Consider the following 13,054-nt stretch of genomic DNA (forward strand, 5'->3'; position numbering starts at 1 on the left):
TAGATTTTGGTTTGGTAATTTCACTCTTTCGGCAAATTTTGTCAAGAAAATTTTCCATTCAATGATTCATGCTCTTCATATCAATTGTAATCTCGATTATAGATTTAAAATGATTACAATCATATGGGTTTCTTTATGCACTTGTAAAATTCCTTAATTTCGAGGTTATGTTCAATTATAGCTAGAGCTTCACAACCACGTGTATTACAATGGGGTTATTTTACTTAACACGTTAAGCGCTATGCCCAAATTGCTCTGCTTTCCGTTCTGCCAGCAATTCGTAGAAACGCCGGCCTACCTAACGGGTTCTGTCGGTCCGAGCAGACCGACGCCGACTTACGGGGAAGAACACTGTCGGCCCCACGGGACCGCCGTATCGCTTAACGTGTTAAACAAGCATTAGTTGCAGTTTTCCCTCAAAATCCACCTCTTTATTCACATCGTTTATGTTACTGAGACGTTAAAGTGTTTATTTCATTCATTTTTCAGGAAAAAATTGCCAAAAACTTCTCCTTCATGGATCAATGGGAAAATCGCAAGGTATGTTGAAGCTTGTCTTAAATTTAAGTTATTACAGCTACGTTGATGATTGCGCGTAAACCCTTAAACTTACAATGAATTACCACTGATTCTATACCGTGCACCATGCTGAAATTCTAATGGAGAAAAGCATTTTATAGGCTTCTAAAACGATCTTTCATCTAAAGAGAACTTTTCTACTTCCTTCCAGATGCTGCGAAAGTGGATTATGCCATGTATTTCCTGAACAGATTAGCTGATTGCATTTGGCCTCGGAAATGAATGTGCTTCAGGTAAGAACCATATTTTTTCTTTTCACTACCGTTAGCTTTTTTTTATGATGATAATTTCCCAATTTTTATGAATCGCATGATTAAACTTTTACATGCATCACTATCTGACGCAGCTAAATCTTGAAACATCACCAACAATTTAATGTACTTTGCAAAATTTTCATCTGTTCATTGTTTTCCATTTCAGAAGCTGATCTGGCGATGCACTAACAGCTGAAGAGACTTAGAAGGTATGTTGAACATTGCCAATAATCTATTTATGCTCGGTAAAGATGATGATACTGCATTTTACCCTTAACTTACAGATGAATATACTTTGATTCTAAACAATGCACCACGCTGAAGATTTTCTTGCAATCTCATCAGAAACAAATGCTTTTCGTGCATGTTGAATAATGATTCTTTTGTTTTGTTTTTCAGAAAGTGATCCTCAGACAAACGCTATTATGGAATTGGTAGTTGGTCCTAAGATCAATAGAGGGCTATATTGGCAAATAAGCTTGCGGTTGAACGCCCAAGAAGCAAGATTTAAATAAGTCTTGCTGGTGTAAATCCTCGATCCTCGCTACTGGTATTCGAATCCCACGCCAACAGTGGCCTCCCATCTAGTCATTTTCAAAAGGTAGGAAACATTACTATTATTTTATGTACGCAGAACTGTTATGATGAAAAATAACCTTAAGTTTTCGATGACTTAATGATTATAATTTTGCACCACTATCTGACACAACTTCAGCAAAAGCAAAATATATTACTTTATTTCCTGTACAAGGTTCATCATTTCGTTTGTTTTCTATTTCAGAAGCCGATGCGGAATCGAGTGATCAAGCAATGCACAAGCGTCTTCCAAGTCGCAAGGTACGTTAAAGAGCGCAATAATTTTGTAGAACTTTTGATGAACGAGCTTACCCTTTTTACTCGATGAATTTCCTTTGATTCAATATAATGCACCATTCTGAAGTTTCCATGTTATCCCTCTAGAGATAAATCGTTTTGATCGATAAATTTGTAATAGTTTTTGATTTTGATACTCGTTTCAGAAACGACGTGGCCATGGAGTCCTTGGAGAGATGAAATCTAGAATCATCAAGAGGAGGCAATCCTGTGTATTTGATCTGTAATCACATGTGGGAAATAAATAACTTATGATGCATGTAGAGTTTATGTCAAATATATATTTGCGTTTGTTAATGGCTATGCCAAAAAAGAAAATAAATTCATTTGTATGAAAAGCCTCGTGCATCGGCAACAATGTGTTAACATTCTCAATCAGAGAAGTAGTTTTCCTCTTCCAATTCTTTCGGCAAGTAAGTCAAGCCAGATTCGTTCTTGTGCAGCAAGTTGTACCCGGCCCCGTAATTGAGATCCTTCATCAGCTTAGTGGGCGCGTTCCGCAGGTGCATGGGAACACTTGGCATCGGCCCTTTCCACTGGTCGATGGACGCACGGCAGCGTTTATACGCTTCGTACACTTCCCGGCTTTTTGGTGCCCGTGCCAGATAGACAGCACAGTGCGCGATGATAACGTCCGCTTCCGGCATCCCGATCGACTGCACGGCAGTCAGCGTGCTGGTAGCTACCTGGAGGGCGTTTGTATCAGCGATGCCAATGTCTTCGCTTGCCATCCGGATCATGCGACGGCAAATGTAGCGTGGGTCTTCACCGGAAGCGATCATGCGCGTTGCCCAGTATAAGGCAGCGTTATCGTCCGAAGCACGGATGGATTTGTGCAAGGCCGAGATTATGTCATAGTGCTGATCGCCATTGCGATCGTAGAGTAGATGAGATTTCTTGATGCCATCGCGGACATCCTCCAGGGACAGTATTTGTGGGCTCGTCTCTTCCGACACTCCAAGATCGAGCTGAAACGATCGCAGGGCCAGCTGTAGGCCGTTAAGCCCGATTCGGGCGTCACCGTCACTGGTCTCCGCCAGCCAGCGGATGATATCTTCCTTTAGTATGAGCCTGCCGAGGAAAAAGGACTGCGTGAAAAAATTATCATTTTTCTAACTTAAGCTAAACGTACCGAGGCACGAAAGACAAATGGCTTAAATCAGGCAGTTGGTCGTTCTCGTTGTTATTGTCCTTGACCATTATGGCCCCGTATTGGGGTAAGGCACGCTCCAAAATACGCATCATGCTCTCGACCGAGTGCTTTTCAAGCACGATCACCCGACACCGGCTGAGCAACGCCGAATTCAAACTGAATGAGGGGTTTTCAGTCGTCGCTCCGATCAGTGTAATCGTGCCCGATTCAACGTGCGGAAGGAACTGATCCTGTTGCGCCTTGTTAAATCGATGAATTTCGTCCATAAACAAAATCGTTCGCCGTTTGAACTTAGCATCGTTTTTGGCGACTTTTATCACGTCTTTCACCTCGGCGACGCCTACCATCGTGGCCGATAGCTTCACGAAGCGAAGACTGTCGACATTTTGCTTGCAGTGGTTGGCGATGATGTGCGCTAGGGTCGTCTTGCCACAACCCGGTGGACCCCACAGGATCATGCTTGGAATGGTACCGTTGTCGAAAAGCCGACGAAGCATCGTGTTGCGTCCCATTACCTGGTCCTGACCAATGTAATCCTCGATCCGCGTTGGCCGTACCCGTTCCGCCAGTGGCACACTCGACTCCACCGGTAAGCTAGCAGCATTTTGGGAATCATCTTGTTTGGCCTGTTGCTTGCTGGTGCTAGGTTTTGGATGCTCTTCCTCCTCTTCTCCTTCCGTTTCAATACTAATAATGTCCTGTTCCAACTGCTCTATTGTGGGATTAGCTTCATTCTTCTCTGGTGACTCCCGTCGTGCCCGTTTCGAAGCCGATCCAGAGGCTTTGTTTCGCTCGAAAATACTGAACGTACGCTTCGGTTCCTTTGTTTCGCTTGATGTGATGCTGGAGGACGCTTCCTGTGGTGAACTGGGTATGACGATTGGCAAATCGCCGGGATCTTCGCAGTTGGGGTCTTTCAGGCATTGGTCAATATGTTCGTTGATTTGTGTGTCGGGAACCCACTTGTTGCACACGGGACAGGGGTATTTTGTCGCCGATGTGGAGGGCTGTGGCGAATCTAGAGCGCTTTCCGCCATTTGTTACGAGATTTGGGCCGCTACTACCGGTTAGTCATTCAAAGTTCACACACTGAGTTGTTTTGCAACTTAACGCGCGATTTTTCCAATGACGTATGAAGCACGCAGTTTTACAGAAAACATCAAGATGGGTGAAAGGGAGGTAACCGCAGCCAGAAACATTTTTGACAGTTAGGTAGCATTACTTTTGTTTTCCTACGCACTATGCTGAATTATTTGTGATAATGTAAAATAAAATCAAGAAAAATTGTTAAAAGTGTGTAAAACCTTCTCAAACGGGATCACAAAAGCCCTTTTAATTTTGGACCGTATTGTCAAAACAATGGCGGTGAAGGAAACTAGTTTTGCTGCAGCCTCACTGTTTCCGAACTTGATTGTACTCCGGGAAGGGATCAAATCATTCCAATCCGAAACAGGAAAAGAGCTAACTCTTTCATAAGCTCCGGGTTTTGGAGCAAAACATTCTTTTTATTCGTTTTACAACGTGTACACTGGCTTGTACTCCATTGTAAGCTGCTGTAAGAAATATGGTTCCTAATTAGAATAGAAAGTTTTTATTTAAAAAATTGTAAATAGTCAAACATAAAGTATCATATGATTTGGAATACCTCTTAAATCATGCTCATATATTTCATAAATCGTCTGTAGACGGAGCGTTCTTAAATTGGGTTCGATTGTTTCTTGTAGAATCGGATTTAATTAAACAACCCAACTCCGACCTAGCATCTCTACTACATATGCGTTGTATGTAGTGACCATCACTAGTTCAAAACTTCATCGATTGTTTGGTGTTTTTGCGGCGACTACCGCGAAAGTTTAGCACGTTTGTTTCTAGATACAGGTTAGAAAGCAAATTTTAACCAAGAAAAACATAAACCTGCCATCATGGATACGGCCTCATACGACGAGTTTGGCAACTACATCGGCCCGGACTTGGAAAGCGACAGTGACGACGATCAGAGTATCTACGGGCAACCGGACCAGCAGGAAGATGAAGACGAGGAGCCGATGGAGGACGAACCAGAGCCGGAGGAAGAAGAGAAACGGTCGTCCAAAGCGGTAGTGCTGCACGAGGACAAACGCTACTATCCGACCTCGCTGGAGGTGTACGGCGAGGAGGTGGAAACGATCGTCCAAGAGGAGGATGCTCAGCCGCTGGACAAACCGTTGATCGAGCCGGTCAAGAAGATGAAGTTTCAGCTCAAAACGCAAGAACTGCCGCAAACGACGTACAAGATGGAGTTTCTTTCCGACCTCATGGACACGCCGACGTTGATACGCAATGTCGCCCTGATAGGGCACCTGCACCACGGCAAAACGACCTTTGTTGATTGTCTCGTGCGGCAAACGCACCCCCAGTTGCGAAGCATGGAGGAGCGAAACCTTCGCTACACCGATACGCTCTTCACCGAGCAGGAACGGGGCGTCAGCATAAAGGCCACCCCGATGACGCTCGTGCTACAGGACGTTAAAGGAAAAAGCTTCCTAATCAACACGTTCGACACACCGGGGCATGTCAACTTCTCCGACGAAGTTACCGCCTCGATGCGGTTGTGCGATGGCGTCGTGCTGTTCGTCGACGTTGCCGAGGGTGTCACGCTGAACACGGAGCGGTTGCTAAAGCATGCAATCCAGGAGAAACTCTCCTTCACCGTGTGCATCAACAAGATTGATCGACTGATCCTTGAGCTGAAGCTTCCTCCCCAGGACGCGTACTTCAAGCTGCAACACATTGTGGAGGAGATCAACGGACTGCTCACGCTGCACGGTGACTCCACGGTCAAACCGGTCTCGCCCGTGCTGGGTAATGTGTGTTTTGCGAGCTCACTTTATGGAATTTGCTTCACGCTGAAATCATTTGCTCGCCTCTATGCCAATACGTACCCGGAGGTAAACGTGGAAGAGTTTGCAAAGCGGTTATGGGGCGACATGTACTTTCACAGTAAAACGTAAGTATACACTGAAAATGGTATGTCTATGAAAGACATTGGTTGCTATGCCAACGAGCAAAAGCAGTCGGTTTTTCAAAGCAACAAAATGCCAGCAAAGATACAATATGTTAAAAAGGGATTGTGTAATACATATACATTTCTTTTATCTTTCTTTGTCCGTATTGAAATTATGAAGCCGCAAATTTACACGCAAACCGGCACACACTTCAGCCCAGCGAAGCTTTGTGGAGTTCATTCTGGAACCGCTGTACAAACTGTTCGCTCAGGTCGTCGGCGACGTGGACACTACGCTGGCCGACACACTCGCCGAGCTGCAGATCCCTGTGACGTCGGAGGAAATGAAGTGCAACATTCGGCCGTTGCTGCGCACCATTTGCAATCGGTTCGTGGGCGACTTCTGTGGCTTCGTACAGATGTGCGTCGATCACATCCGGTCGCCGCTGGAAAACGCTCAGACCAAGATTGACCATATCTACACGGGAGTGCGGGAAAGTGGCATCTACCAGGACATGCTGAATTGCGACGCGAACGCGCAGCTTATGGTGCACAGTTCGAAGATGTACCCAACGGAGGATTGCACGTTCTTCCAGGTGCAGGCGCGCGTTATGAGCGGTACGCTGCACGCGGGCCAGGAGGTGCGGGTGCTTGGTGAGAACTACTCGCTGCTTGACGAGGAGGACAGCCGGGTGCTGCAGGTCGGGCGATTGTGGATCTACGAGGCGCGTTACAAGATTGAGCTGAATCGCGTCCCGGCCGGTAACTGGGTGCTGATCGAGGGCATCGATCAGTGCATCGTGAAGACCGCCACCATTACCGATGTGCAGATGAGCGAGGACGTGTTCATCTTCCGGCCGCTCAAGTTCAACACGCAGAGTGTCATAAAGATCGCCGTCGAACCGGTGAATCCTTCCGAGCTGCCCAAAATGCTGGACGGGCTGCGCAAGGTGAACAAGTCGTACCCGCTGCTATCGACGCGCGTCGAAGAGTCGGGTGAGCACGTGATTCTGGGCACAGGCGAGCTGTACCTCGATTGCGTGATGCACGATCTGCGCAAAATGTACTCGGAGATCGATATCAAGGTGGCCGATCCGGTGGTGGCATTCTGCGAGAGTGTGGTCGAAACGAGCTCTCTGAAGTGCTTTGCCGAGACACCGAACAAGAAGAACAAGATTACGATGATCGCTGAGCCGCTGGAGAAGGGGTTGGCGGAGGACATCGAAAACGAGACGGTTTCAATCGGCTGGAACAAGAAGAAGCTGGGCGAATTTTTCCAGGTCAACTACCAGTGGGATTTGCTGGCGGCTCGCTCGATCTGGGCCTTCGGACCGGACAATACGGGCCCGAACATTCTGGTCGACGACACGCTGCCGTTCGAGGTGGACAAGACATTGCTCGGCGCGGTAAAGGACTCGATCGTGCAGGGTTTCCAGTGGGGCACGCGTGAAGGTCCGCTCTGCGAGGAACCGATTCGAAACGTAAAGTTCAAAATTTTGGATGCCGTGATTGCACAGGAGTCACTGCATCGCGGTGGTGGTCAAATCATTCCGACGGCACGTCGTGTCGCCTACTCCGCGTTCCTCATGGCAACACCGCGCTTGATGGAACCGTATCTGTTCGTCGAGGTACAAGCGCCAGCCGATTGCGTGTCTTCGGTGTACACAGTGCTGGCGCGTCGTCGAGGTCATGTCACGCAGGACGCACCCGTGCCCGGTTCGCCGCTCTACCTCATCAAAGCGTTCATTCCGGCGATCGATTCGTTCGGCTTCGAGACGGACCTGCGGACGCACACACAGGGCCAGGCGTTCTGTCTGTCCGTGTTTCACCACTGGCAGATCGTACCGGGTGATCCGCTTGACAAAAGCATCGTCATACGGCCACTCGAGCCGCAACCGGCAACGCACCTTGCACGTGAATTCATGATCAAAACCCGCCGCCGAAAGGGCCTCTCGGAGGACGTATCGATCAACAAGTTCTTTGACGACCCCATGTTGCTCGAACTGGCACGACAGGATGTGCTGCTGAACTATCCGATCTAAGCAAAAGTTACTGAAAAGGTAGCTACATTTCGGATTGACAATCCAACCATTTCAATATCAATATCTTACCTTTAACGAATAACACTTCGCGCTGCTTTTCTCTTTTCTCTTTTTTCAGTTTTTATGTTCGTGTAAGAATACAACAATACATCTTTTCATAGTGTAAACATGAAATAAATTTTATTCAATAAATGTCCATCTCTGCTCATTAGAAATCGACTGAATTGTGTTGTGTTGTATACTGATTGAATATAATTATGAGCTGTAGATGAGCAATCCCGTATACAAACTCCGCTAACTGAGTGGTTCCATTAGACAGTACGATTGAGCGAAGTGAGCACGTAAGCGAGATGCACTGATGTAACGCTTTTCTTACGCTTAGATAGCAATATAGCAACGAACGAGCGAAGCGAGCGCGAAAACGAGATGCACTGAAAAATACCGGTTATCCCACGCGTTCAGCTTTTGCTAAGCATACTAAGGATGAAGGGGAAATTTTTGTTGCGCTCTGATCGGGTGAACGATTTGATGAGCAAATTTTTGGTAGTTGATGGTTACTTTGATTATCGATGGCTACTTTGCCGGAAAATAAAACAAAGCAAAGCGGAAATCTGCAGGCACAGTTTCATTTAAAGTTTGTAATAGGAGGGAAATGAAACGTTTTCGTGATTATGGAAACATTTTTTTCGAACATTGCATTTACTATTGGGAAAGGTGGTGCTTAAACGTGATGAACGAAATAACCAACGCAGAATAAAATTAATAATAAAACTACATCCATAAGGTTGAGCCGGGACCTGTAAACGGGCCCTGTTACCGGGTCCTGTAAACGGGCAGTGTAACCGGGCCCTGTAAACGGGCACTGTAACCAGACCCTGTAAACGGGTCCTGAAACTGGGTTCTGTAAACTTGCCCTGTAAACGGGCCGTGTTACCAGGATCTGTAAACGGGCCCTGTAAACGGGCACTGTGACCGGGCCCTGTAAATTGGCCGTGTTACCTAGCCCTGTAACCGGGTCCTGTAAACGGACACTGTAACCGGGTCCTGTAACGTGTAACCGGCCCGTGTAACCGGGCCGTTTTACCTAGTTAAATTAAAAAAACAATTATTTGTTCCTAAGCTTGCTTTTCCTAACTGCCCCAACTAGCCCTAACTGTTTGTGTTTGTTTTATCTACCATATATAAAATTAATGAAATTGGTTGATGTATTATCTTCCTCTTTGATCGTTAGTTATTATGCTGTAGATTGAATAAGGAATGATTTTGGGTATTAGATTAAGGATATTAATTTTTTTCCGAGGTCGGTTGGCAGCGTCATTTTTCATCTCAAAATAGCCCCTCTTGTGAAACATGTGTTTTAATATCTGTTTTCTAAGGCACACTTGTTTCCTAGTCTAACATTTTGTCATCGGAAAATATGTTGAAACATGCTAAAACCATTTCCAACTCTATCTTTATTCCTTTATAACGATTTTAGTTATGAACTTTTTAATCACAAACTAAGTATGTTTCAACGTTTTGCTATGAAACCGTACCTGCGAGCTCGTGAATACTTTGAAATAATTATACAACTATGTTAGCAAATCTATTGCAATACTTAGTTTTGCCAATTACAACATGATAGTAACGAACATTATTAACTACCTTGAGGGATAGTTCACGAGCTGCGGATTGACTGATAATTGAGTTCTACACTTTAAACATCATTTTCAGAAAAAATGCCTCTATTTGCATTCCCATGCTAATAGATATGTCGGAAGGCACTAAGGCGATAGGGGGAAAGGACACGACCTGCATTGCAAAACGAATTGAACCGTGAGGGGGAAAGTTTCCGTGTTGTCGTAGGTTGTTACCTCCTTCCATGGAGCTCCACCGGCCTGGATGATGATAGCGAACTGACTAACTTTTCACCGGCCGTCATGTTTGTTGAACCCTCTTATTATGCTTGCGCTTTTTTCCCTTTCAGCAAAGAAACACCCGGAGGTAAATAAAAAATGGTAGCAAAACCGGCGGCATTCAACCCGCGCGCTGAAAAGTAGTGCAAGGGGAATGTCAAGTTTATCATTCTGCAAAACCGGCAGAAAAAATTCAGAGCGCCCGTTATCGATCCAACAACGGGAGGCGAATTCAAATTCCGATTCCAAAACGATGCGCTTTTGCCCGGCCCCCAAACGTCCAGACGTGCCACGGCTGTGCATCGGAATGGACGACTATCCCAACACGAGCGAAGATCCGACCGTGCGGCGCCAGTTCGCGGAGAACATCTTTCAGATACTGCGTCCACTGTCCGCCTCCGAGATGCCCCGTAGTTGTCCGGTCGATGGCGAGTCTTCGGAGTGTAGTGCCCTCTCAGATCCGTTCTCGGATCTGGACGAATCATACGTGTTACTTGATCAGCGGAAAAAGGTAGGTAGAGATCAAGACAATCAACCAGGACATGAGTGGATTAACGAAGGGTTTGATTGCTTCACAGAAACCTGGAGTCGATGAGACCGATGAGCTGCTGCTGATGAATCAGTTCACGCCGGAGTTCCGGTCGGCGTACGACGAACTGGCCGGCCAGGAACCCCTTTCGGCACGGAGCCCCGAGCAGCCGATTCCATGCCAGACCTGCCAGGATGATCCGGCGGCCGGTTTCAGTCCAAAGTTTCGCTCGTTCATCGACGAGATGCTGCGTAAATGTGATCTGCAGCACCATCAGGAGGAAAAGCGCCGTCGAGAGCAGCAACAGGCCCAGCAGCGAAAGAAACAGGGCCGCGTCCGGACGGTCGTGTCGGAGGAATCGTTCTGTCCGGTCGAGACGGACTCGCTTTCGGGCATCTGGCGCATGCTGGACGCCGTATCGGAGAACGAACAGGAGTTGTTCACGACCACCGGACCACACTACGACCTGTACTACGATCGTCGGTTTGCGTGGATGACCCGGGACGAGATTGCGTGGGACCAGATCGAGGCGTCGAAGAAAAAGTGTGAACAGTGGCTAAAGTTTCCCTGTCAGATGCCCGAGGAGAGTTCCCGACCGAAATGATCGTGAAAAGCGCCACATGTCTAGTGTTGGCAGAAGTGTTTGTGAATTGTGAAAGTAATAAAGGGGAACTGCCTTTTCCTGTAACATTAAAAACAATTAATAAAATTAAAATGGGGGTGCCCATGGCGCAGCTGCAGCGCGAAGAAACACCACGCCACAGCTGTGGGATCGAGCGCTGAGTCTGGCATCCATCGACATTACGAACAGCTGACCACCGATCTATAATATACCGTCTTTCGGTCACCGAAAACTCTCCTCGGAGAGAGGCCTTGTCCCACAAGGGGAATGTCGTGCTACATAAAAAAAAATAGTAAAATTAAAAACATCATCGTTTGGTATGTTTGAAAAGTGTAATGTGTAAAACCATGAGTTTTTGAAAGAAATTGGAATTTTATAAAAATATTGTTTTTGATTGTTTGAAAATTTATTGTTTGCAAAGAATTGGAATTTTATAAAAAAAAATGAAAATAATTAGTTATCTAATTTTTCAGTTTAGTTTTAATTAAGAACCATACAATTCATGAAGAGCAAAACAAATCGTTTTCAAACAATCAATTTTTCTGTAATTAACAATTAAGAATAAAAGGGATCATTTAGTCTTACTATCCGTTACTATACATCATAAGAGTAATTTTATACTCTTTCGAATGGTAGTTTTACGCCAACCGTAATACCTCCGCAAGACACTTCCAACACGGCTCGAGCCAGGAGGCTGAAAATCGAATATTTTCCATTCAGCAAACATCGGAAAACACTCTGCAATTATGAGTGTCCGACCGCAGGTTTGGGCTCGCTTTTCCGGCCGTACGGTTGAAGCCGCAGGGAAAATAAGCCTTTTTCGGTCGTTCACAGTGCGCTCGCATCCGGTCGGATGAACGAGGACTGTTGCCTGGAAGTGTAGTGTAGTGGGAGAAAACGGTGTGGAAATGAATAAATAATCTGACCCGGGGTAGATGGAACCGCTACCTTGCTCTCCGCTGACAAGTTTTTTTTATCGTTAGTGAAGCAGGTCCGTTTGGATGGATGGATCAAACCATCCTGAACGGAACTAATGACTGCTGGGGATATCATTCGATTGTATTATCCAAGTTATTCCTTCCAGGTGTTGATACTCAGATCATCCTCACATTTAGGGAAAGATGTTGAACACCACTGGTGAAGCGTAAACGAGGGATGGAACTGTTAAACAACAACGTAATAATTAATATAAGGCACTAACCGGCCTCCACCAGCCCTATAATGTCCTTCCATCGTTCTTTTCACATAGTTTTTTTTTATGTTTTGTCGACAGTTTTCACGACCGGATGTTCTCTCTTCGCCATCCGATCAAACACACCTACAATCCTGTTAGCAGAGAAAAAATGAAAAGTGTAGAATTTAATTTTCCCTGTTTTTTGAAACCCCAGGGATATATGTTTTTGTATGGTACCTCCCGGGAGCACCTCTGGTAAATAAGGAATCCTTCAGAACAGAAATAAACAGAATGTAGGACGAAACGAACAACGTTATTTATATTCAACCACTCTCGGCCCTCGTCGCGAAAATGACGAATCAGATGCTGAGTAAAAAAGATGATGTGTTTCCCAACCCCGTTCGTACATCCGACCCCTCCGGGCAATTGTGTTAGAAAAAACAAAAATCCAGCAACAGGATGAGGTGGAATTTCAAAGTAACGTTTAGTTCTTAGTTTTTTGTCACCTGCGCTGTTCGGGGTGTCGAGGGTTAGATAATTTGTTGACCACCTGGCTCGATGCACATGGAGAAAAGGAGATCGCTTACATTTTCAATAGCCTTTATTAACAATGGGCGGCCTTTTCCTTTTGTCACTTTATTATGGAAACTGTGGAAAAGGGTAATAGAAAGGGGCCTTTTCTGGCGAAAAGGATAATCATATTTCAGTCTTTATTCATCTAACAAATAATGAAGGATACAAAAAGGTGTATCCACCACCACAACCAGGTTTTAGCTAATAGGAACATTCAAGCTTTGATGTTTTATGCAGGATGTTTTAATTTTGCCTATTTCTGGTTCTGAGTTAATACCATTTTCTTTTCGAATCTATTTTTTCCTACTTTTTAAACCCTACGTTAAGGGTGTCAGTGTCATCGATGCGTATAACCAGAACAGTTGATGTAATTTACT

At 45.5% G+C, this 13,054-nt stretch overlaps 3 protein-coding genes and 1 long non-coding RNA gene across 4 annotated transcripts; 3 read left to right on the forward strand and 1 right to left on the reverse strand.

Moving 5' to 3' along the window:
* Positions 1-484: 484 nt before the first annotated feature.
* Positions 485-2,000, forward strand: LOC131271444 (uncharacterized). The gene is made up of 6 exons (XR_009180117.1): positions 485-540; positions 731-812; positions 1,000-1,042; positions 1,233-1,434; positions 1,615-1,670; positions 1,853-2,000. It is a non-coding gene; the product is annotated as an uncharacterized LOC131271444 (long non-coding RNA).
* LOC131271443 (ATPase WRNIP1-like) lies at positions 1,968-3,953 on the reverse strand. The gene is made up of 2 exons (XM_058272876.1): positions 2,839-3,953; positions 1,968-2,777 (listed from the first exon to the last, which is right to left on the reverse strand). The coding sequence occupies exons 1-2, from the start codon at positions 3,894-3,896 to the stop codon at positions 2,078-2,080; spliced, it is 1,758 nt and encodes a 585-aa protein (XP_058128859.1). The 5' UTR covers positions 3,897-3,953; the 3' UTR covers positions 1,968-2,077.
* Positions 3,954-4,690: 737 nt separating this feature from the next.
* LOC131271528 (116 kDa U5 small nuclear ribonucleoprotein component) lies at positions 4,691-8,099 on the forward strand. Its single transcript, XM_058272984.1, has 3 exons — positions 4,691-5,845; positions 6,024-7,902; positions 8,003-8,099. The coding sequence occupies exons 1-2, from the start codon at positions 4,782-4,784 to the stop codon at positions 7,882-7,884; spliced, it is 2,925 nt and encodes a 974-aa protein (XP_058128967.1). The 5' UTR covers positions 4,691-4,781; the 3' UTR covers positions 7,885-7,902; positions 8,003-8,099.
* Positions 8,100-10,086: 1,987 nt separating this feature from the next.
* On the forward strand, positions 10,087-10,912 carry LOC131267455 (uncharacterized). The gene is made up of 2 exons (XM_058270343.1): positions 10,087-10,290; positions 10,358-10,912. Exons 1-2 carry the CDS (start codon positions 10,087-10,089, stop codon positions 10,910-10,912), a joined length of 759 nt encoding a protein of 252 aa, XP_058126326.1.
* The last annotated feature ends 2,142 nt before the right edge of the window (positions 10,913-13,054 follow it).

Source organism: Anopheles coustani, chromosome 3 (genome assembly GCF_943734705.1).
Source record: "Anopheles coustani chromosome 3, idAnoCousDA_361_x.2, whole genome shotgun sequence".
NCBI lineage: Eukaryota > Metazoa > Arthropoda > Insecta > Diptera > Culicidae > Anopheles > Anopheles coustani.

Coding starts and splice junctions, on each gene's coding strand:
- LOC131271443 (XM_058272876.1), bottom strand. CDS start 3,896: ATGGCGGAAAGCGCTCTAGATTCGCCACAGCCCTCCACATCGGCGACA. Junction 2,778..2,838: donor CATTTGTCTTTCGTGCCTCG/GTACGTTTAGCT, acceptor TTTCCTCGGCAG/GCTCATACTAAAGGAAGATA.
- LOC131271528 (XM_058272984.1), top strand. CDS start 4,782: ATGGATACGGCCTCATACGACGAGTTTGGCAACTACATCGGCCCGGAC. Junction 5,846..6,023: donor ATGTACTTTCACAGTAAAAC/GTAAGTATACAC, acceptor GAAATTATGAAG/CCGCAAATTTACACGCAAAC.
- LOC131267455 (XM_058270343.1), top strand. CDS start 10,087: ATGGACGACTATCCCAACACGAGCGAAGATCCGACCGTGCGGCGCCAG. Junction 10,291..10,357: donor TACTTGATCAGCGGAAAAAG/GTAGGTAGAGAT, acceptor ATTGCTTCACAG/AAACCTGGAGTCGATGAGAC.